Genomic DNA, 25,648 nt, shown 5'->3' with positions numbered 1-25,648 from the left:
AAAGCTAATGCATACGACGTATCTATATAGTCGATATAATAACATTTCATAGCGTTATTTTATTACTGGCAGTCAACAGATGTCCAACAAAAAAATGTCATTTATGCATTGGCTCTCCGTCGATTTAATAATTGCAATATTGTTTATATAATAGTATGGTAATGTAAATTATACGTTAAAATGGAGTACGTGATTCACCGATCATTAACTTTATCGCTTACTACTTATTTGAATAAAAATATGATTTTACTGTGAATGTGAATCGCTGCACGAGATATTTATGAATTATGATTTAAACTGGTTGTCTATATGATATTATAATGAGACAAATTGAGTTTAGATAAACTCACTAATTAAGATTAATATACTGATTATATACCTAATAATTAATTACTAATTTCGATCTTGATTTATTGAACATTATTAAGGAACAAATTCACCGATTTTTTTAAGTTAATTTTCGACAGTATATAAACTTACTTTCATTTTTTTTTTTTTTTTTTTTTTTTGATTTGCTTCCACAGTACAATATAATACTTTTAAATGCATTGATCTCGGAGGGAACGATAATTACCTATATATATGGTCAGCAATGTTAAAAGCCGGTGAATAATGTTATTTTCCGTTAAACATTATTTATCATATCGTATATAAAATTATACAGTAAAGTTGTTAATTATAAACAATTTATAGTCGTTACATGTCTAACTAACACATTCGTAGGTATAATACATAATATAATATGTTTTAACTTTTTTTTTTCTTTATTCAAATGAAATAACTTAACAAATGCTAATTATTAATTAAGTACCTCCTACTAACTTAAAAATATTATTTAACACATAAATTAAAAATATTTAAAATAAATAACGAAAAGCTGAATAATTTTACGGAACGGGGTAGGGGGAAATAAATTAAAGTACCTATAGCTATATGTATCCAGTATTACGCGAACATAAATTATACCACATAAAATATTTGAATTTTAAACCATAATGAACACTATATAATCCGTCTATAAAATATGAAACATCGTCACAAAAGCATTATATAGACTAGTTTAGGTAGCACTAGGTATAATATACGTAGTACAGGGGAATTATAAAAATTAAAAACAAAAACGTCCGATCCGAAAATCGGAAATCGAGATTCATCTACAGCCACGTAATCTATATAATACGTTTAATATTATACACGTGTTGTTGCGATGTAAGTAAACACGTAATAGTGACAAGATGAATTCGATTTTTTTCAAGTGTTATTTTCTCGTGGCCGTGGTACTTAAATCTTGTCGCTCCGATCCTCGGGCGTGCATACCGCGTTTGCCAGGTCACTGCTGCACTCCTGCACCTGGTCGTTGCTCACACTTGTGCCGTTTTCCTCGTCCTCGCTGTTTAGCGTGATGTCGCGGATCGACGGTCTCGGTCCGCGGCGCCACTGTTCATTACTGGGCTTGGCCTTGGTCAGCAACTTGGGGCCGGACAGCGAGACGATAATCGCGCCCGCCGGGGCGGTCAACAGGATGGAAATGATACACACCATCACGATCATTCGGGAGTAGGCGATGTGCTCCGAATTTTTGTTGTTTTCAGCAACCTCCAGTACGGCTGGTCCCAAAGCGGCCTAAAAACGACAATGCGAACGTTTTTGAAAAAAAAAAAAAAAAGGAAAATAGGTTACCACTTTGCTGTGGAGGAGTAGGTAACTGTAATGTATCTATGCGTTAAATTTAAATTTGAAGATAAATCATAAAATAAAATCTGTTAGACTATGAATTTACTCTTTTATAACACATTTATACATATATATATATATATATTGATATTATATTTATTTTACTATTTTCATCTTGCACCGAAAGTATTGTACTTTAAAATGTCATTTTATGTATATGATATAATGATAAACGTTAAAACTTCCAAATAACCATAAATAATATTATTAAATTACAACAAATAACCAAAATCGTTATTTTTCATTTTAATTTATCTAATTTTGTGCAAATTTAAACTTAATATGTCTATTAAAAACATCTGTGATTCTATACTTTTTAAATTTATTGGTTACAGTATGATCTACTTCGGAGAAATCTTATGCAAAATATTCTGTCATTGATTATAAAAATTCGACAATTTATAAAAAAAGTTAATTAAGAAATTATTTGTAAATTTTCGTGATTTTAAAAAATTTTATCAAAATTTGAATTTAAGGTATACTCATTAAAAATATCGTGACAATATATCCTTAAATTTGTAAATTTTAAGGTTTTCGATTAAGTAAATAAATTTTTTATCGACGTTTATAAAAAAAATTAAAAATTCTAAATGTTTATAAATAGCTCAAAATGAATCATTATTTTGAACATTTTATCATGAATATAAAATGCTTATCTAAATATTTAATGAAGATATGAAACGTCTAAAATTATTAGATTTTGAGTTATACAAAAAAAAAACAATATTAATTTTACCATATACATGTTTTACGTAAAAATTTCTAGTTTTTCTTAATTTTTTTTTTTTTTATATATTTCAATTGTTTTGTGAAATACTTGGAATTTTACTTTTACTTTTTATCCCCTCCCCCTATTTTATACAAATACCACACCACATTACACAAGAATCAACTAAATCCAATTTGCTACCAGAAATCTTTCTCAAAGTATCTAAGTATTTTTTTGCTCCAATAGATAAAAAATTGATAAATTGAAACACACACCATTGTCCATTGTAAAATCAATACATTCATAGCATTCATAGCTTCACTCAACATTTTAAAGATAAAACAGTGAAATATTGTAGGTATAACCTATAAAACTTTATTATAAGAAAATCGATTTAAAAAAAAAAAATAGTTATTTTTTTTTTTTTTTTTTGATACAATATTATGGCTTAAGGATGTTTTTATTTTCTGTTTGTTAACATTTTCACTCAAAATTAATTTTAAATGATTCAAATTAAATTACCTTCACGCTTTCGTTAATAATTCTATTTATTTTTGAATTACGAATATCTTAGTTTGGTGGACTAATATTATATCAACACTAAAAAAATAAAACATATCATTATTTACTTGAACAGATGCTTTGGCCATCCATGATAACGCGATAAACAGTTTTTCCTTAAAATTCAAAGAACTCCCAGACGCTGCTATGATCGTTATAAAAATCCGTGACTGAAACGAATATTGAAGTGCCATGATTATAAATTATTTGGCCCGATTTCGTATAGTGTGCACAATATAGAATAAAAATAATAATAATAGTACCTATTTTTGTTATTACACTGAAGAAAACGGTAAAAACTCATGTGTCACATTCAATTTTAAACCTTAGGTATTAATATTGGTTGTAATAAGCAATATTAATATACGGTCGACGACCACTTTTATTTTTACATACCACAAAAGCGATGGCGACACACATAACGGTTACTGTTACGAATTTCAGGTCAAGTTCTTTGAGTACAATTTGTGTGCCTGTCAATCCAAATAGTATTGGCTCGCAAATCATCCAAAATATTTCAAAAGCCGTGGCTACTGGGTTCTATTATAAGAAAAATCAACAATATCATAACGTTAAATATAACATGATAATGATAAACCGCTTAATTTAAAAAAAATCTCGATTTAAATCCAACTAAAGGCCCACTATATTATACTATATACAAAGCTACATCTCGTATTATTCTACAAATAATATTTAAGATTTAGTCGTAATGTTTATACAGCTACTTGACATAACGCATTTACAGCGATTAAACAGTTTACGTTTAGTTATTTCAGATTATTAGTTTATGTACTACATTGAGTACTTGAGTAATATTATTTATGTACATTGATTTATAAAAAATATTATATCATATAATGGTAAACACTAAACTTTTTATTGTTAAAAAATTATTTATACTATAGTTACAGTGTCTTAAGAAATTCAATGTACTTAACCTATGTGTATATGTCATAATATAGCATATGACGAACAGAATAATCATTTATTTTTTTTAAATCGAGAAACTTGCTCTGCTAAAAAGTAAAATTTGAATAGATAAATTCAGTCATTAATTAAGCTCAGTGCTATGTATTATAGTAAATGAGTTAAATAATTGGAATCATACCTAAATTATTATTAAAAAAAATAAACTGAGTTAAATAATCTACCATCCTCTTCTCTCTATTTCTTATTTTTTTTTTTTATAATAGGCTAATTAGCTTAGTTGCGTAGGTATTAAATCATGCGTGAAGTAAATAAAATATTTCTAAGTTATGACGTAGATATCTAATATCGAATAATATTAAATTACATAGTTTAATAATAGAAGTTCTGAAGTTATAATGCTGAAGTGATATAATCAATATTTTATCAGTTTATGTCATACCACATAACTGGAAATTTATTTTATTTTATTAATGTGACGGAAGAAAAAACTGCATACCATCAATTTTAATTACTTATAAATAACATAATATATTTTGTGAGAGAAGTACACCAAAAATATTTTTAAATTTTTTATGATGAGTATATTTTGACAAAACAGTGAAATAATATATAATTAAATTTTCATAATCTACAAGTTATAATGCATTATACGTTTATAATGTATTACCATTCACTGAGCAAATACAGAGTGGCTGTATACTTACACAGTATAGGTACTTGTGAAAATAACATCAACTTTGGATATGTATTAATTTATTTTTATAGTCATAATGCATAAATATTTCAACTGTTTTAATACAAAGAAAGATAAATTTATTAACAAGAGTTGGTATTTTTTTTTTATTGTAAGTGAGGTGTTAATATCATAAACTTCATAATATTGCAGAATATAAAAGTATTTATAAGCTCATTTAAATTTGTAAAATTATTTTTTGAATATTTTCACCATGTCTGTACATCAAATAACATAATATTATTTATATCTTTTTTTTTTTTTGAAAATCCAAAAATCATGCAGTTAAATATTATCTAATTATATTATTATTAGCATTGATTATAGAATATACTATATTAACGTATATTCTATAATCAATGTTATTAGTAATATACATATTTTTTTCCAAAAACATTGCGTTTAATATAATATAATGTAATACTTGTTATTATATTTTTATTAACTTACAAAAATTTCACGGATTTAAATTCCCTTAAAATTATCAAAATTACTCAATTAAATAAAAATTTTTACATTTCAAATATCTGTTACAGGAAATAGATTAAGTACTTGAATTTCATAGTCCTAGAGCACCCACCAAAAAAAAATCTACTCTTCATTAAAATCTGAGTCCGAATTATAAATCAATATTACATATTGTAAAAATAACTATGAATAGCCTTGACAATTTTATATTTTTAAATTTCTATTGAAATAGCTTATGAGGAAGTCTGTATTACATTTGTGATTTTAATTAAATTTTAACTTTAAATATTTAAAAAACAAAATATTGCGAATATATTTTCGATATTTTAATATTGTTGAAAGGTAATTTTAAAAATACATATCATCGTAAAATCAATATTTTTATGTCTTTGTTCAGAATATAAATTATACTAAGATATTTTTATAATTGTAATAATTTCAAAATATTAAAAACTTTATACTCTATATTATATTGTTATTAATGGTAATAATTAATTTTAATTTTATTCTATTTTCGTATTATATTCTGAATAAATAGTTCCGAATATCTTACGCACGAGTATTATCAATATAATAACATACTTTTTTACTATATAAATATTTTTTTTTAATTTTCTTGATTATTATAATAGTTGTTCCAAGCCATTATTATTTCCCAATCGCTATATTATATTGTTTTAAACAAACTTCAAATTGTATATGTATGTTAATTCAATACTATTGTTAATTTTACTTAACCATTAACATACATCTTCAATATTCCACCCTTGTTTAGTCCAAAAATAAATTGAAGTGAACGATGAAATGATCACGGCTAATGGACCGGCACCTTCTAAACTTGTACGTTCAAAACCTAGTACAGCTAACAATCCACCTCCAGACAGCATTAAAATGCGCAGTGGAACCACATAAGGCTATATAAATAAAACAATAACAAACAATAAATTAATTCGTCGAGAAAAAAATTAACTTATTACTCGTACATTTATAAATGATATTATACTTATATAATTACACAATTATTAAGAGGACGCTACACTCGCATACGTTATCTCCGTCTTTTATGTATATAAAATGTAATATTTTAATTTTAAACTGAGTTATAGCTATGTAAAGTATTAAAACTTTAAAATACTCATAACTAAATTTAAAATTTATTTATTTATTAATAAAAGCCTATGTGTTGGCCTAGATAAAATTCTTACCATCAAGTTTAATAATAGATAAATTTACACTGATATTAAAGCTAACAACAAAAAAATGAATTCAACTAAACGAAAATTTGCTATGTTGTATGTATGTAAGATAGAGATAACACATGCGGGTGTGGCATCCTCTTAAAATAATACTATTGATTGATATTAAATAAAATAAAGCTCAAGTAAAGTATTAGAAAAATCACCAAATATTATTCTTAACAACTTTATTTTTTACAAAATAACTAGATAGGTACCAAGTTCTTTCCTAGTATCTTAAAAAAAAAAAATAAATATGTCAAAGAGAGAAAATATTACAAGAACAAAACCGTTTAAAATTAATTATTCTTCTTACTTCGTACAAATTTATAGCGACTCTAATAAATCAGTAAAATTAATATTTTTAACAATATTTGCAATAATAATACTTACATCACTTCGCTCTGGAACGTATTTAACAATAAAACCCCAAACTAAACCGTACAATATCCCAGCTGCTATTGACACTGGACTTAACAATAAATCATAAGTAACTGAATCTGAAAAACATAAACATTTATTAGGTAATAGCATATAAAAATAACGAAGAAAAAAATTATCGCGTAGTTATATTTTTGTATAAAAATAACATTTTAAGTTGCAAAACATAAATTACGAGTTTACTTTAAATAGCATAGAATGTGAAACTATAAACAAAACATGTTAATATACAGACACACGTGGTGTACATATATGATATATAATGAAAAATTTCTAAATTTAATTTAATATAAAATATAAATGATAATATTTTACATTTTTTATTATAAAATAAAATTTATAAAAAAAAAAAAAACTATGAAATAAATAGTCTAAAGCAAACTTTTCAAGCAGGTACCTACAAAAAATAAATAAATTTCAGTTAAATATATTATGAATTTAAATTAGGAATTTACTGTGAAGAAGAATTTTATAGAAGTTAATTTAGTTTATAACTATTACAATTATTTTATAGGTGTATTACGTACTTGATCCAAAAAGCATACTGGTGCCAACTCCAAAAGCTATGACAGATGCAGCGTCGTCAATCCCAGCGACTGCTATGATCAACGTCGGGATTCCTTTGGCCACACCATAGCCCTTCGTTCTCAAGCGAAAAAGACAAGGCACAACTACAGCTGGTGCCACAGCAGCGATGATTGATCTACGACAGTAGATAGGTACCAAAAGTCGTTTTATAATTTACTAATTATGTAATACGATTGGTATACAATTATTGTGTTATTATATTGAAATTGATAGGTATAAAACAGAAATATTTAGTCGAATAATAATTTATAGTAATATTATACGATACTCACCCACAAAGTATAGCGAATGGCCACGGAAGATCTAATAAATAGTGAACGGTCGTCGCGATTACGGCTGCTTCGGTACACCACGGAATGAGAGCAAGGAACAACACTCTACAGTATAGTTTTTTCAATGCTACTGGGTCCAAGTCCAATCCTGCCCTTGTAAATATCACCACTAATGCAATTTTTCTGTAACAAAATGCCACTTTACAATCTGTACATATTATATTAATTTTTATACACATCGTGTATCGAGGAACGAGACTTAGCTCTATCAGTAAGATTAGATAGTGAACAAACAAAATCATCACAATCGAGCCAAGTGGCGCAACTAATGTAAACATACAGTAAAATTAATAAAATATTTAAAAAAAAACGAAGATATTTTATACGATCGTCCTCCTAGTCACCTACCCAATTTACGCAAGCATCGTTCAAAAACGCACACTTACAATACATAACCACGCATTTTAGACCGTTAAATACCACACAAAGTTTTTCTAATGTTAAAAAGGGAAATTTTTTAAGTAGATAATTCAAAACCACACAATATATTTGATTGATAGTTATTAAACAAATCATATAAAAAATAATTCAATATATAGTAAAATAAAATAAAGTATGTTAGTAGAAAATCCTTAGATTGAAATAAATGAAAATCCCTTAAAGTCTAATGTTTTCAAGTATTCTATAAAGTACTTATGATTTTATAATTTTGATTAAATATGATAACTAGTGCGCGTTTCTAAACGATAATGTGATTTTAGATGAATGTGTGTGTTATTAGTATATTCTAGTATGTGTGTTGAACGGTTTGATTTTTGAAAAACTGTGCGAAATCTATGTACAAAAATGTGTGGATTTGAACAACTATCTTTTTTAGAAGGTATATGCGATTATAATGACCACCGAATTGTGCCACTGGTTGAGAGTACACTATATATTATATTATTATATTAGTGTAACTTAATTGGAATAATAAAGATAATAGCTTTAATAAAATACTAAGATACAAGCCCAGATTAAATTCACTATGAAGTCCCAGGGGCCGGGTACCTACTTGGTTTATGTAGGCTCACGCCGATGAAAAAACAAAAAACACTGTCCTGTTCTTATCGAAGATTTGAACATTGCATAACATTTTAACTCCTACACATAAATTTATTATTATTTTAATGAAATATAAATTATACTTAGTACTAATGAAAAAAATTATCTCTTTTACAATTAAATTGAGTGGATTTACGATACAAAAGTTTGTAAACGACCAAATACATTTTTAACGAAAAACTGGGTGGTGACTATGCGCCCATACTTATTATCACCACGTATGCAGCAAAAAAGAATTCAAATCAAAAATATTAGAAATATTATTAAATTATTAATGAAAGCAAAAATATTTTTTTATAATCAAAATCAAAAACTTAAAAACGATTTTAATTTTTGAAATAATATTAGTAAAATCACAACAATTATTATAGGATAATGTTTGTACTAAAACAGGTATAAACTCCCACAAATGGTACAACATAAAATCCTTGTGTGCGACACGGTGATCCGAAACAGAGGACATTTTTACGGATTCACAGTTTTTAGACATTTACCTCAACATGGACACAAGCTCGGTGTAATGACCTTCTATGTTGATGAGACCGATGTTCTTGTAGATTATGCCGACCAAGAGCATGCCAACAAGTGCGGGTAAAGTGAGCATGCGGAACACCCATCCGCCCAGGTACGCGAACACCACTAGCACGGCGATGTTGAACAGTTGTCCGCCCGGCTTGGCGTCCGAACCCATAACGACCAGCACCACACCCCAGAACAGCGAGACAGTGACGAGCAGCGCAAGAATCCGGGCCACGTGCCGGAACGACGGGCAGTACGGGTGTGGGCACGTCTTCGACCAGCATCCTGGTTCCCATCCGGGCCCCACTTCCTTCTGGCGACATTTCAGACAGAATATATACCACCAGGAGCTGAAACGATAACCAGATTATGATATATATATATATATATATAAATACATAATTATATATATATAAACCATGTGATTGCAACGACTCCCGAAAAATTATCGTTCTGAAATATATAGTAATTTTTCTATCTACTTATTGAGGTGTAACTAAATTGCCTATCCAAAACGCCGCGTGATCGTTATATTTTGTTTTTTTAATAGTAAATATTAAATATTAAATGTATGTAATAATTAGGGCCGGAAATGATTACATTTGCATGTTTTTTATTCTTTTATTTGAGAAGGTTATTTAGTTTATTAATAAGTAAGCTTGAAATCAATTTCACGACACTACGAAAAAAATATCAAACGTTTATACTGCATATGTTTGCATATAAAGTAATTTTGTAGTTTTAAGAAAATATTTTTCAATAGTACTATTTTTAAAGCATAATTATTGATTAATAATATTTTTATAATACAATTTAAAAATTTTACGATTAAAAACATATCTTATAACGTATATTTATTTTGAAAGTTTTCGCCCTCGTATTTTTTAAATCACCAGTTCACATACAATTTCCTATTTTTATTAATTAATTAATAAATATTTATTACAAATTATTAAATATAAAAATAATTTTTAAGGAAGTATTTACGATTATGAAAATTATGAGCAGAAAAAAAATAACATCTTATTTTTAAAGCAAATTTGTTCTATTAAAAACCTATAGACTCTATAGGTTAGAGCTCTATAGTATAGAGCATGCATGTTTTGTACCTCATGTTTAGTGTATTAAGTTTCGAGTCCTAGTAATAATATATAAAAACCAAGGTAATATAAGTTTAGTTTTACAGTTACTAGAAATTATTAATAAATTCTCAGCTTCACTTAAAATCTATAATTATAATAAACATCAATATATTTGCATAATACATATAACTATTAAGAATTATTATGTTACTTTATACACTAAGACATGTAATGATATGCTCACACATCATAATTTATTGTATATTTTATCATTTCGTTAAATAAAGTAACGGTCAAGTTGTCGTACGCAGATAGCCTTCAATAAAAACCTATAATCCCTATTGATCACTGACGAGAGAGACGATCTACATTGTTTGGCCACGTGGGAACCCAAACGCTATTGCGACCATATGGCACAAAGCGTTTGACCTATTTTCGTGTGCCGCCAAAGACAAGGAATGGTCCAATGAGGCTCTCTGTCATCGGGGACCCTGGCTGTCTTGACCACGTCGTCTTCTCTAGTCAGTGCATGAGCACCAGCCAAACTACCGAGTGCATGAGCACCGACAAAATTGCAGTGCAGGCGCACCAGACAAACGAGCAGGAGCTCTTCCCAAAACCCATCACACACCCCACAACTCAAGACTGCGAGCGACAGCTGGACTTCTTTCTTTTTCTAAGATAAATCAGTGTTGTTTTTCTTATTTAAATTTAAGTTTTCCTTAAATCGTATCGCAACTTGTATTATCTTACATCTTTCTCTGAGGATCGTACTACAGGTATTCACCGCGGCGAACTAGGTAAGGTGCATGCCCTACATACTTATTGTCAGTACGAAATATTTTACTATTTGATTTACATACGGTGTATTTGATCATATTCTCGAATCACGATCTCGAGAACCCTCCGAAGAACAGGAGGAAGGTAATAACGCAAGAATAAGTACATTCAATATTTATTAGTACCGGACTTACATACAAGACTTGTGTCCCTTGTGTCAGTCCGGCCACATCATACTCATAACATAAACCCATTTATTTTAATTTTTAATATATTTTTACATTTTAATTTTAATTTCTCTTATTTTTGTGTTATTACAGACACAAATTAAAACAAAATCTTATAAATATAATAAATACATTTTCACGTATTATATGATGTAGGATCATTTTCAAAAATATATTTCCTATAACTGTCATTTTTATAACATATATGATAAAATCATTGTCAAAGAATAATAAATTTAACAATTTAACTTTATATTCTACAATACCTAATTTATTAATCAAAATCAAACGAACTTTCATAATTTTACACCCTTAACTAGGACATTTCGTTGAACCTGTCTAGTTCCTATCAATATGAGTATTTATCAATATCCGTTTCATTTGTACCACAAAATATTTTATCAACGAATGACAGTAATTTATCAATATAAATTTCCATCATTCTATTGTCAAAAGTTATATTATTGTTTTATTATACTTAATGTTCACCTAAATCATTTCTAAACATATTTATCAAGGAAGTATATTGACTTATAGCACAATCACATGCTATCACACTTTTATCTAATAAAGTGTTACGAAGATAATATTCTAAATGTATGATCAATTTATTTATATTTATCAAATTTATAAAAAATAATAAAATTGAATCTACATTTATAAATATAAATATGAAACATACTATAAAAATAGGATATCGTCTATTATACTTATACACCTATACAGATTGATAATGAAAATATTGTTAAATAAAATGTACAAGTGTCGCCCAAAATATTTTCTTTTTAAAACTTATTGAATACTATTGAAAGAAAATAAGTTTTGTTTTTTTTATGACTCCTTGTCAAAATTATGAATTTTAGCAATTGAAAAAAATGATAAAAACATTTAATATTAACGATGTTACTAACCACTTTTATAAAATAAAAAACAAAAATTAAAATATATAAAAAAAAAATTAATACAAGTATTGAATGTTTGAATACGAATTATGTTCCTATACAATTTCCTTGCCAATGAATAATAATGTATTATAGATATATTCTAAAATTAAATACAATATTCGGAACAAAACCATTTATGTATTGATTTTAAAATCTTGTGCGTGTCTGGGTACACTTTTTAAAAAAGAAAAAAACCGCTTCGTTATCTTTTCTAGTGATAAATTTAATCCAGTTAATACCTTGAGACATCAAAAGTAAGATATTCTCAACACTTTTCTTTAAAAATGTGAAAAATCTATTGGAAAACGTGAATTCAATTCAATTTCTAACACAAAATCTATTTTCTTATTTTGTTGTAATTCAAAGACAAATAACTTAACTTAAATATTACCATTCTCTATGTATAATATAATTTTCATAGTATTTTTATTTTTTAATTATAATTTATACTACAAAATCATGTTTAAAGATCAAAAGTAAATATGAATTTTCAATAGGTAAATGAAACATTTGAATTTTTATTTTGTAATTTAATTTAAATAATATAAATATAACATTATTTAGTCAAATTATTTTATATCTGAAAAAATATAATAATAGTTAATAATAAATGGTTTCTAGGAACGTGGTTCTAATTACTATACTGTAGTGTCATATAATCTAAATTTATAATATTGTTTACAACAATAATTATTTATAATAGCAGGTACTGTAGTTTTTAAATAATATTAATGGTCATTTTTTTCTATATGATTTGTACATTGCAATGTGTAGTGATTACTACACATTTTTCATTATAAATACATTTATTTAATTGAAGAAATAAATAAACAATTTAAAATTATCTCTGTAGGAACTACCTTTATAACAAAATAATAATAACCTAGCTATACAGCTCTTTAAATTACAAGTATATAATATATATATTATATAAAATACAAATAATTACCAATTTAGGTACTTAAATACGATAAGTAACTTGAATTAAATTAAAAAGAAATAATTTTTGTTCTGATGCAACAATTCGTGTGAATATACCAGTATGAATTATTTACGAGCCATTTCTACTGAAAACAAACATAATTTATTGTGCTTATTCGATCTTTTTTTTTATAATTGTATGAACATAAAATTGTAATTGTTACGCCATTTTATTAGTTGATGCTATAAAATTTGACATTTCTCAGTTTGTGCAAATAAATAAGAAAAATTTGCTTTGACCCAAATCATGCTATTAAATTGAAACATGATTTTTTTTAATTGCTATAAAATAAAAATTTGCTTTTCAGTTCTAAGAATGTCAATTTTATAAGTGTATTAATTGTATTTTTACTATTATTACACAATTAAAATATTAAATAATTATGCCTGTGAAATATATTTCAAGTTCGTTCTTACGAATAGTGCCTAGCCATAAAATTTTTTTCAAATTTTGCAAATTGTAAAACATTAAAAAAATGTTTGAGGTTATTAATTAAATATGAAACTAGTAATATGATATTTCATTAAATATAAATTCTATGAAAATGTTTCAGTAAAGGTAATGATGAAATCTAGAATTGAAAAAATAGGTTTTTGTACCGATTCAACTCAAAGCCCATATTACATGCCCCATTTTACAGTACCTACTTTGATTTTGTTACAACAACACCTCACTTAATAAATATCGTTGTAATAATATAATAGTAAAAAAATCTTATAAGTTAAAACTGAACTAACGATTATTAAATGTAGGAATACCTACTAAAATTATTTTGATAAGCCAATAATCCATATAAATTTTATAGACGAAATAACTTGATACGATACTTAGAATAATTCACGAAATAATATTGAGAGATTTTTTTTATAAAATCTATTGTATAAATATAGTATATATAAACTTGCAATTTTGAAATAATGCTAACAAAAAAGTAAGCAATAGTTTCATAACTTGCAATAAGTTTATAAAAATACGTAAACAACGCATATCTGTCTATACAAACTAAATGAACAGAAAACTGAATTTTTTTAAAGTTTTTAATTTAATCAAATAACTATTTGTTTTAATTTTTTTATATATAATTTAAGTAACTACTGTTACCAGTAAATTCGATATTCCCAATTTATTATGAGCAATGTATTACAATGTAGGGCAAAACAGTATTTTAATGAATTTTCCAAACACAACGAGCAAAATATACCAGGAAATCGCATGATTTAGCATGTATTGCAGGTAACAAGCATGTTGCATATTATTAAAATGTATTTAACGAAATATCGTTATCATCAAAAAATTACAATAATAATAATATGAAAAATAATTTTCTAAAATATGCATATTATAAGCATTTACAAAATATATATTTACAAGAGTATAATGGTGTTTTATTTATCATAAAATTGTCATAAATAAATAATGTAACTATTACAGTAATAATTTACTCATTTTTAAACGCACTGCATATGACGGTGAGGATGTTTCATTTCATTTTCATTAAATAAAATAAATATGTGTTTATTTCAGTTTTTTAGGATTATAGCTATATTAGAATATTTGATAATTAATGTGAACTCAACGCTATTTCATGTAATTTCGTATAATTCATTAATTTTTATTTAAACGTAATATTGTTATAACCATATCATGTACATATTATTTACAGTTGCACACACATTACATGAAATGTATACATTATATAGGATGCATCATTTCATATTGTTGTACGAATAATTTTTTTAATGATTAATGAATATATGAATCAATGACATAGACTAACCTAAAAAATTTAAAAACACGTGTTTTTTTATTTTAACGAAAACAATTTTTTAAGAAAATTTAAACACGTGTTTATACTAACAACAAAAACACTTAGTTTTTTAATTTTTAGTGAATTCTGGTGCTTAATGTTTCTTTTCTGAATATTTTGATGGTTTAACTAAAATAATTGGAATACATATTTTATATTGATTCTTTCATGTAAAATGTATCCATATTGTTGGTTACATTCTGATTAAAATAAAATATGTGGTAAATTATAATTTAAAATATAAATAATATGTTTATATATATTTCAATACTTGTATCTATTTAAATGTATTCCAATTATCTAAATAAAAACTATTGATGAATTTTAGTGAACCATAATTGTGATTTCAAGTTTCAACATATTAAGCATTTTTAAAAAATAATCACGGCCAAAATCCTTTTGGATATCCAAAAAAAAAAAAAGTTAATTTTGTAGTTGGTATCTACGTATTTAAAACAATTTTAACCACCATAAAAATTAAAAATTAAATATATTTAATTTTTTTGAAATTCCATATTATCAATACATAATCTTTATCATTGAATATTTATGTATACAGAAACTTAAAATAATAATATTATTAAAATATAATAATACATCCTATAAATTATAAATTTATAATAAATTGGCATTAAACATAAGTACAATGTTACATACTGTTTTAAAGTTTAAATAAAACTTTGTAAATATATGGTTAATCTCGCATTGAAAATGTAGATAATTAAAATTGCTCTTTTCTTACTTTCATATATTTAATAGTAACTTATTAATAGTTACCAATAATTAAAATAATTAATGAAATCAAAGACAGTGTATCAAACAAATCAAAAATGTTAAAGTGAATTATCCACAGATATTAAATAAGTACCTACTTTAATAGTACCTAATGCCAATAGTAATCATATGTAATATTATATTATTTTAAGCAAAAAATTAAATTTTAAGAACTTTTTATGAAAAAAAATTAATATTTTAAATTAAAATAAATTTCTACGAAAAAAATAAGATATTATTGTAATAAATTTAGAAAAATAAATAAATAAACATCTTCATCTTATGCAAATTATTAATTTCATTTTAGGAGTTATAAAAACCCCGAATACCTTAATACATACTAATACTCTTCACCAAATAATTTCACTATTGAGCCTTTATTATTTGTACTTGGACATAAAAATTATGTGAAATAAAATACAGAAGATTACTTTTTTTCTTTGTCATTAGTAGTGCTGAAATTGAATTTGTAGACTTCTTCACTGGTTTGTTTTACATTAATAGCAGATATGTATTGCTTACTGTGTTTAGGGGAATTCATTTAAAAAAAAAAAAATTATTTTATTTAATTGTGAAAGTAAACAAATAGAATTACTAAGTAAATTGGATTAAACTAAAAAGCAGCGTTAGTATAATGATATAAATGAACCGAAAACGAGTGTAACACTGTTTTGCGTTGAACGCACACATTACTAATACTGTGTATAAATGTAATAAACCAATCATTTCACATTTTTTTTTTTTTTTTATTCCAGTTAACTGACTTTATTTTTGTTTTGTTTTTTTTTTTAAATAAATTATACAACAAAACGCAAAACACCTGTTTGTTTTATTGAAATTGCCTCATATAGTGCAGAAAAAAACAAATGGATGTTTGTAATAATTATCATAAAATATTACCTGTTTCTTGTCATGAACACTACTGTACAGTCTAACACATTTTTGACATTAATTTAGTGAATTTTTCGTTTTTACATTATTGCTGCCAGATCTGAGTTTATTTCCTAGTTGAATAGTTTTATGGTGTTTAGTATCAGTTAACTAACTCAAATTAAACAATATAGTTGTATTATTAATTCACTACAAATGTATAATCATTGAACATTTAAATGACAACTTAATAGTAATATAATTTAACATAATTTGATACATACATTAACATATTTAACAAAATATTTATTTTCACTTATAGGTATAGTAATTAACCTCGATATTGTTAATTTAAAAAAAAATAATAAATAAACAACCTTTCAAAATATCAAAAATTTATTTATGCGTTAGGTTGTGCAGAAGTTTTTGTTAAAATTGCGAACATAAGTATCTAAAACCAAAAATTCATTAAAATAAAAATGTTTAAACAAAATATCTTTTAACCATTTTCTCTGTTTTGTAAAGTTTTTTATTATGAATTGGGAAGTTTGAACTAAATCTAGAAAAATAACTTAAATTACCAAACAAAATGCCCTACCTAAAAATTAACTGTACGCGTTAAAAATTATTAAATGTTTACAAATTGAACACACCTAAACATATTTGGCGCTAAATATAAGTCACACGTGAAACAATAAGAAAAAAACCATTAAAATCAGTACTTGCAGATCTACAATAAACAACTATGGATACCAAGAGCGTCCCTAGATATTTTTTTAGGGGAAAAAAGGGGCAAAATTAATTTAAAAAATAAATGAAGACTTTTTTATACATTTTATACTTACATTCTATTTATAGTACATTATTGTTTCGTCATTTTTACAATCAGGTATTATTATTATACATTTTATTTATAGAATATTATTATGTTTCGTCATTATTACATAAAATTATTAAAATTAGGTAACAAATTTAAAATTCTAGGGAAGAGGCACTTGCCGTCTTGCCCTCCTCCCCTGGAGACACCCATGATGGATATAGATAACATAATCATATACAACTAAATCCTTATAAATTTAGTAAGAAACTAAATATGATACATAACTCTATAGTACCAACAAAAAACAAATTAAATTTTATAATAAAATAAAAAATTGTCAAACTATACGTAATTAGGTATATGAAAATTTTAAAAACTTCAAAAAACCTTAAAACTGTTAAGACTCAAATTTATTTGATTTTCCGAATAAAATAAAATATGCCATAGACTACACTAAACATTAAATACTTATTATTTATATAATATATAACATACACGACAAACCAGACAAACTATTTTATCCATATAATTTTAATACCAATGTTATTTTAGCAAAAGATAATAATTTAAGATTTATTAAACATTATTGAATGTTAAACAATTCATTATTATTATAAATACGTAAGTCGTAAGATTAAGGTGCTTACTCAGACTTAGTTGTAGCCTTTTTCAATCTTCGAGATGAATAGCGCATTATTTTATCAATATAATTTTATAGTCGATTATCATTTGTTCACATAACTTTCCCGAATACTAGTATTATATACAGATATATATTAAACAATAGATAGCTAGCACATAGTAGGTACATTCTAGTTTTTATTTGAACACATATTAGTAACAGTTAGTATTTTTTTTGCATAAATTATTTAGTTAAATTATTGTCAGTGTGGTTTTTTTAGCATGTTTACATTAAGCTTCGTTATTTACATGATATGTCTGCCATCATACGAATTAAAATAATATAATGTAGAATACTATAATAATAATCTATAATTATATAATATATCTATCATGGTATTATACTTATTATACCTATATTTAATTAATTAAATTATTTTTAAAGATATATACCTACTAAATATAATCCCCTCCCTCTCGTATTATTATATTTTATGCACGCATATTCGTATCATATACTGAAATACTTATTGGCTCTTATAAATATTATAATTTAAAATATACTTAAAAATATTATATACAATATCTATTGTTTTGTTTTTTTTTAAGTCACCATAAGTTAAAATAAATCTAAACGATATATTTTAAATTTTAGTACCTTAACATTTAAGAGAGTTTTTTATGAAGAATATTTTGTCGCAATATTTATTCTCGAAATATATTTTTACCGGAAAGTATTTTTCAAGAACTATATAAACTTAAAAAAATATTTTATCGGAAATTATTCTAATGTAACTGTATTTACTTGGAAAATATTTCATTGATAATTATTCTTCATGCAAATATATCATCGAAATAGTATTTTGAAATCGTATTTAAAATGCATTTTTGGAAAACATTTTCAACGATATATGGCTTATAGAAAATAAAAATATCAAATTTCTACAAAAAAAAAAAAAAAAAATGGTGCCTCTGTATTTTTTATTTTCAATCGTGCATATATGTTTTTTTTATATGTAACACGATAAATAATTAATAAAATTCTTTGATTTTCTGGTGACGAATTAGATTTAGTTTCTACTTTAAAAAGGTGAAAATAAAAATTCCCAGTACTTGTTTGATAGCTGTGAAAACAAAAAACAAACTTGGAAAAAACAAGAATTTTTTCGTAAATTCAATTTTTGATAAAATCAATTATGTTTTTTAGATATAAAACGAATAATCATAGATATTTAAAATTTTTATCAAATATTTTTATTATCATTTTCTAATTACGTTAAAATTTTCAAAATATTTCAGTTTTTTAAGCTATTTATAGGCATCAGAATTTCTCGATTTTTTTTTTCTAAATTGTTTTTAACAAAATAAATGTCGATTAAAAATTATTCGCTAGATACAGATGCTTGAAAATTGAATTTGATAGTTCTCATAAGTGATCAATTTCTTTATGAAAAAATATCTAAAATATAATAAATATTTTTTATAATTATTTAAAGTTAAAATTTTGTCAAAATTTTTAAAATTTACAAAAATTACCAAACTATTTTGTTGTAAAAAATTTATAAAAAATGTTATTTACCACGATTAAAAAACTTGATACAAAATTCTTTATAATTTTATAATCTATAAAAAAAAAAAAAATTTACTCCCAGATATCTTCTAGATTTAATTGTCCATCAGAAACTATCCTCAGAGTTAAAAATATAAATATTTTACTGCTTCTAAAAGTAAGGCAATATATATATATATATATATACGCCCTAATATATATTTATATACAAAATAAACACACACAAAAATAAAGAACAATCAATACATGCATAGTTGTGCTTAGAATCTAAAACAACTATAAATATTTATTATAGTCAATTATATGACCGAGTATACGTTACTATTACTACATAACATACAATGCAGTATTTCGTAATTAAAACATTTCATACATATTTAGGCATAAGTAATTTTCATTTTAAATGGTTGACCTAGTTTTTAAATATATTATAACTTAATTATATTTTGTTGTAAAATTTTTAGTAGTCATAACTCATAAACAGCATAACTAATACCAATATAATAGGTACCTCCTAATAGCACTCTCTGCACTTATTTGAGTTTAAAAAAAATCCACTAGTTAAATTTAAAATACCTTAAACCGACTGGTTGACATATATCTTGTGCTATACTTACAACTCTATACTTGATGATGACTCGTTATTGTTTTGAAATGTAATTGATTTTTTATTTTCACTGATCACAGAAATAAATCCTGCAACATTTAAATCATAAAATGTAATAATCACAGTCTAAAAATAATATTTATACAAATAAAAATGTTATTTAAATTAAACCTAACCGCAACTAAATATATACAGTAGCGTAGTCGGAAGAGGGGGGTGTTTAATCTCTCTCCCCTTTGCTTTTTTCACCCTAATAAATGTATTATATATATTTTTATATATTTCATTAGTTCTATAACCTACTTTATATAAAAAAAATAGCATTTGTCAGTCTATAAATAAAAGTAAAACATTTCTGAGAACTTGTCCAGAAATCAGATTGATATTAATATTTAATAACAATTACAATTTTAACTATCCAAACAAAATTGTTAGTTAGTTATCTTATTACAGTTTAAAAAATATTAACCATAGAAACTTCGGAGTTTCAGCCATTACTTAAGTAATATAGGTTAGGTTTATCATTTTCTATATGCAATTATATTTTCAAACTAGTTACCATTATACCTTGAACGGACTGAACCTGTTCACTCTGTTGTATGTTAATTTGTTTATATGCTTCTTAATTAACAATAATTCATTCCACTGTACTAGAAAATTACTAATTAAATAAATATATTTCAGTAAGCTTTTGATTGTCGGCAGAATAGGATAACGCAACAGTTGCAAATAAGCGAATTCTACAAAAATAATCTAAAATAAGACGAAATAGGCCAAAAATTAACACAAAAATGCTTTTAACATATTGTTCTATTAACATTAAATTATTACATTATTATTATTATCATTAGTTTTTACACTATTATTATTTATATAATATATATACATATTTATTATTTTTATTTATACATTTTCATATGTAGTGCATAAACATAATTTTGATTTCTTAATATAACTTGGTTTTGTGGAGGACCTCGAATATTAAGCAATTTACCATATAAATGAATCATGTAAACTATGATTCCCATTAAGACTGTTCCACCCATTATCTTTGTTAAAAATCGTTTTTTTGTATATAAATTATAATTTAATACAGTATGATATCTTTAAATTTAAATATTTAAGACTCAGTGAAGAAATACATTCAAACAAAACCTGCTATTAAGTCTATTATACAGCAGAAACAATTTTTTATAATTTATTATAAACAAATAATGTAATTTAGCTATAGTTATTTTCTTAGTATAATGTTGTATAAATTAATAATTAGAGAAGGGAGAAATTTGTACATCCCTAAGTCACTGAAATCTTAAGTACGTCTCTACATGCAATTTTACATTTTACATTTTACATTACGACGATCATAAGGAATTTAATTAATTCCACTAGACATTTTTTCATTTAAGAGAAATATACATCGATTACGTCAGTTTGAATTAGTAACTCAAAATTTTGAGAAAAAAAATTTCCAATTTGTCAAACTAAAAAAATATAAGGAAAATATAAACTTCAAGAAAAAAAATTAAAAATTGTGATTTTACCAATCATTTTTAAATTGACATAGAAAAAGTTTTTAAAGCACTTAATTATATTGTATTATAATGATATAATAAACTTTATATTTCTAAATCAAATTCCTCAACCCTTTAACTTTTAACTAAGTATTACATTAAAATTTGACTCTACAAGTTTATACCTAATTTTATTAATTTAACTTTATTGGAAATACTTATATTTAAATATGCATGCTATAAATAAGAGGCAAATTTTAAATAAAGTTATTTTCTTTTTTTAAAAAAGCATACACCATAGTATGGTTCTAAGGGGCTTGAAAGTATAGTAATACGTTGTCTCTAATTATCACACGCATTGTATTTAAGTATATTTATACTATTAGCAACGTGTACCGATCGTTTAGACTGAAGCGTTTATTCGAAAATCCCGTGATGATTCCAGTTTTTCAGCGTACCATTCATTTGTCAGCTCCTAATTGTTTCTACAAAAACAGAGAATAATATTCGAAAATTCTTTCTCAACCCGCTTTATTTACTTTATAATTGAATATTAAATATTACAAACATTTAAACTTCAAACGTTCATAAAAAATGTTACTTACCGATACCTTGTATTCACTTTTCAAATCTTAAATTTAAAAACAAAATTGTATACCTATATTTCAACTATAATAATTTAAAAATATTTGAAATTTCACGAATTTCACAAAAATTAAAACACTTATTAAAAAATACTGTGACTATAAAATTTCAATATTTTTTAATTAGTAGATGACAGCTATGAGAAATCTTCAATTAAATTTTCAAATTTTAGTTCAACAAAAATAATTTATCAACAATAATTCAAAAAATACATCGATTATTGTATTTATAAATCAATAAAATTATCATATCAACATATTTGATGAAAATTCAAAATATTTACAGTTATTCATTTTTACAAAATCCTAAAAAATTCATTTTTTCTTTAGCTTTTTATTTGTTTTTTCCAAATATTTTAACAAATAATAAAAATATTTAAATTTGATCTCTTAAAATTACAAATTAAATCCAATTTTCTATCAGAAATTAGCCTCAAAATTGATATCACATAAAAAACACAAATCATTGTAAAATTAATTTATTCATAAACCCGCTCAGAAACTTTAACTGGAAAAGGTGAAAATTTCATATGTTTTAATAGCTTAAAAAGAGTAAAATACTTTTTAAATTGTACCATGTCTAGAAAGTTTTAATTTTAATATTTGCTAAATATTACAAATATCTATAATTATATAATTATTCGTTTTTAAATTAGATACGCCAAAACTAGGAAGAACGTGTGTAGAATCCAGGATTATTAATCCTGTATCACGTGTTTGATAATATTATAGAACAAAAAAGCCTGCAAATTACCGTTTTCCATCCTCTTTAGGTAAATATTTTTAAATTACGATTTAAACTTAATTCAACCTAGCAAACATTTGTATACTTAGAATGACATTCGGTTTCAAATCAATAAAAAAGTTGAAGTTTATTATCTTTTTTTTTATATTATTGTCAATGACAGTACTAAACGTTGTTCCGTGGTATTGAGAAAATAAACATGTTTTCTCATACAAGACAATTATAAGAGTATAAACCATAATTGATTATCAAAAATTAATTGTCTTATTACCATTACCTTCTAAACACCTTGATTATGTACTACGACTCAAGATGATAAAAAATATACACAAATAAAAATTTTAATTTAATTTTGAATTGTTACGAATTACAAGTAGAGTATAGGCGAGGCAAACCAAAATATTAGTGATACCAGCTCCCTACCAGTGATAACAGTATTGCACTGACACTGCAAAATTATCGTGGAAATCAATGACAATAAAAATTAAAATCACGTTAAAGTCATCGTGATTATAATTATAATATATTGTACCTACGCTTTTTACACATCAATGTACTATAGTATACACTATTAATATTAATCTACCTTTCTGATAATGGTGAGGTGACTGCAGGTCGTCTTCATGTGCGGTACAGTTGTGACTGAGCTTCGTGAGCTCAACGGCTGCCCCGGGCTCAGCCGGCCGCGGATTATTGGCGGACGGATCGTCGCTGTTGCAGGGACGGTTCACTTGGTACGAGTCGGACCGCCATCGCAATGTCGCCGCCGCCAGAGTCTTCTGATTTTGTGAATGTACGGCCGACGACGACGACGGCGATTCGACAAAGACACTTCCGTGTCTCCGGATGTACACACCAGCCATTTTATCGTATCATACACAAATAGTATTGAGACAACTACAGCAACGTCACGGAGGATGAGAAGACGAGAATACGCGACAATTTCGCAGACTTACACTACCATCGGAATCGAGACGACAGCATTAAAGGTAACGACTGGCGAGTAATTCGGAGACGGGCTTTTTTTTTTATAGTATTTCAACGCCAATTCGGCAACAATAACGACGACTCGACCTATTGGATTCGGCTGTCGCACGGTTCGTGAAATATTACCATAATCGGTGTGCGAGTAAATAGTACCTATTTGGATATAGTATAGGTATAGATCAAAAACATGCTGAGTTTTTATACATAATATGTTATTATATAACGGAGCTGGCAAACTACTTTATTACATAAGAATATAAGAATTGTAATTATTATATTATATTTACCTTCGGTAGAAATGGCTAATGAGTTTATCTACAGAGCGATCCAGTCAACTGACCAAGTTTTTTTTTATAAATCGATTGTATTTTTTTTTTATATATATAGTCTTAAGTATTTAAGTTATAAGTGTTATAAGATTACCTATACATCTTCTCAAAAAAAGAAAAATTTATATTTTCCTTTTTCTCGTTAAATTTTTATATTTCGTAACAACAACTTAAAGTTTTAATCTCTTAGTTAAAATCAAAAAATTTTCTAAAATTATTAAAATGTAAAATATATAAAATACTGATCAAATAGGATTTAGAGCAGCGTTTCTCAAACTGTGGGTCGCGACCCACTGGTAGGTCGTCAGTCAATTTTTGGTGGGTCGCGAATAGTTTTTTAAATTATACAGATTCCAAGAAATGTATGTTAAATTAATGTTAAACAGATTATTATTAATTAAAGTACATTTGTAAAAATATATTGATTATAAACCTATACAATAATAAAAATAGTAATTTAAACCTAATTAACAAATTTTGTAAAAAAAATTGAAATATATTATATTATATTATTTTAAATTAATTTTTTTTTTTTATTTAACTACTTTTTGAAAAGTAAAACCATGTGGGTCAATAAAGATTTTTCGGGGGAAATTTGGGTCGCGGTACTAAAAAGATTAAGAACCGCTGATTTAAAGTGTTAAACGACAACTCTTTTCCATTCTACTTCACTCGCATACATTTTAAGAACTTATAGAAAAAGACTATTCGATGTTCAATATTATAACAAAATCATATTTTTTAATTATTCTGCTTATAGCTTAAAAATAAAAATGTGGGTTGACATCAAAAATATAAAATGAAAAACACACAAATTTGCTTAGTAAATTAGTTTGGCAACATAAATAGATTAACCTGTATACATAGGTATATACACGCATGACGGCCGAATACTTAAATTAACACTTACAAATATTCGACAGTAAAATATATATGACTTAATTTCGATTTGTTTGAATACAATGCCTACCAAAATTAGTTATGGTTGAATGACAATAATATGTACCAATATAATATTTTTTTCATAAAAAAATATTGCATCTCTAAAGCT

General features: G+C 25.3%; 1 protein-coding gene across 3 annotated transcripts; it reads right to left on the bottom strand.

Annotated features, from left to right (window-relative positions):
• Positions 1-842: 842 nt before the first annotated feature.
• On the bottom strand, positions 843-24,159 carry LOC112595354 (sodium/hydrogen exchanger 9B1). 3 transcript variants are annotated; one of them, XM_025340512.1, is made up of 10 exons: positions 23,868-24,159; positions 20,392-20,470; positions 9,273-9,647; positions 7,675-7,857; positions 7,342-7,517; positions 6,767-6,873; positions 5,888-6,052; positions 3,401-3,544; positions 3,073-3,174; positions 843-1,623 (listed from the first exon to the last, which is right to left on the bottom strand). In XM_025340512.1, exons 1-10 carry the CDS (start codon positions 24,142-24,144, stop codon positions 1,282-1,284), a joined length of 1,950 nt encoding a protein of 649 aa, XP_025196297.1. In that variant the 5' UTR covers positions 24,145-24,159; the 3' UTR covers positions 843-1,281. The 3 variants fall into 3 exon arrangements, with proteins under 3 accessions (XP_025196297.1, XP_025196299.1, XP_025196298.1); XM_025340514.1 differs by lacking the exons at positions 20,392-20,470; positions 23,868-24,159 and adding an exon at positions 18,231-18,339; XM_025340513.1 differs by lacking the exons at positions 20,392-20,470; positions 23,868-24,159 and adding an exon at positions 16,325-16,594.
• Positions 24,160-25,648: the final 1,489 nt, after the last annotated feature.

The sequence above is a fragment of the Melanaphis sacchari genome, unplaced genomic scaffold, assembly GCF_002803265.2.
Source record: "Melanaphis sacchari strain LSU unplaced genomic scaffold, SCAv2.0 Contig26_pilon_pilon, whole genome shotgun sequence".
NCBI lineage: Eukaryota > Metazoa > Arthropoda > Insecta > Hemiptera > Aphididae > Melanaphis > Melanaphis sacchari.
Note: the sequence above shows the minus strand (reverse complement) of the source record. Positions and strands in the feature narration are given on the sequence as shown.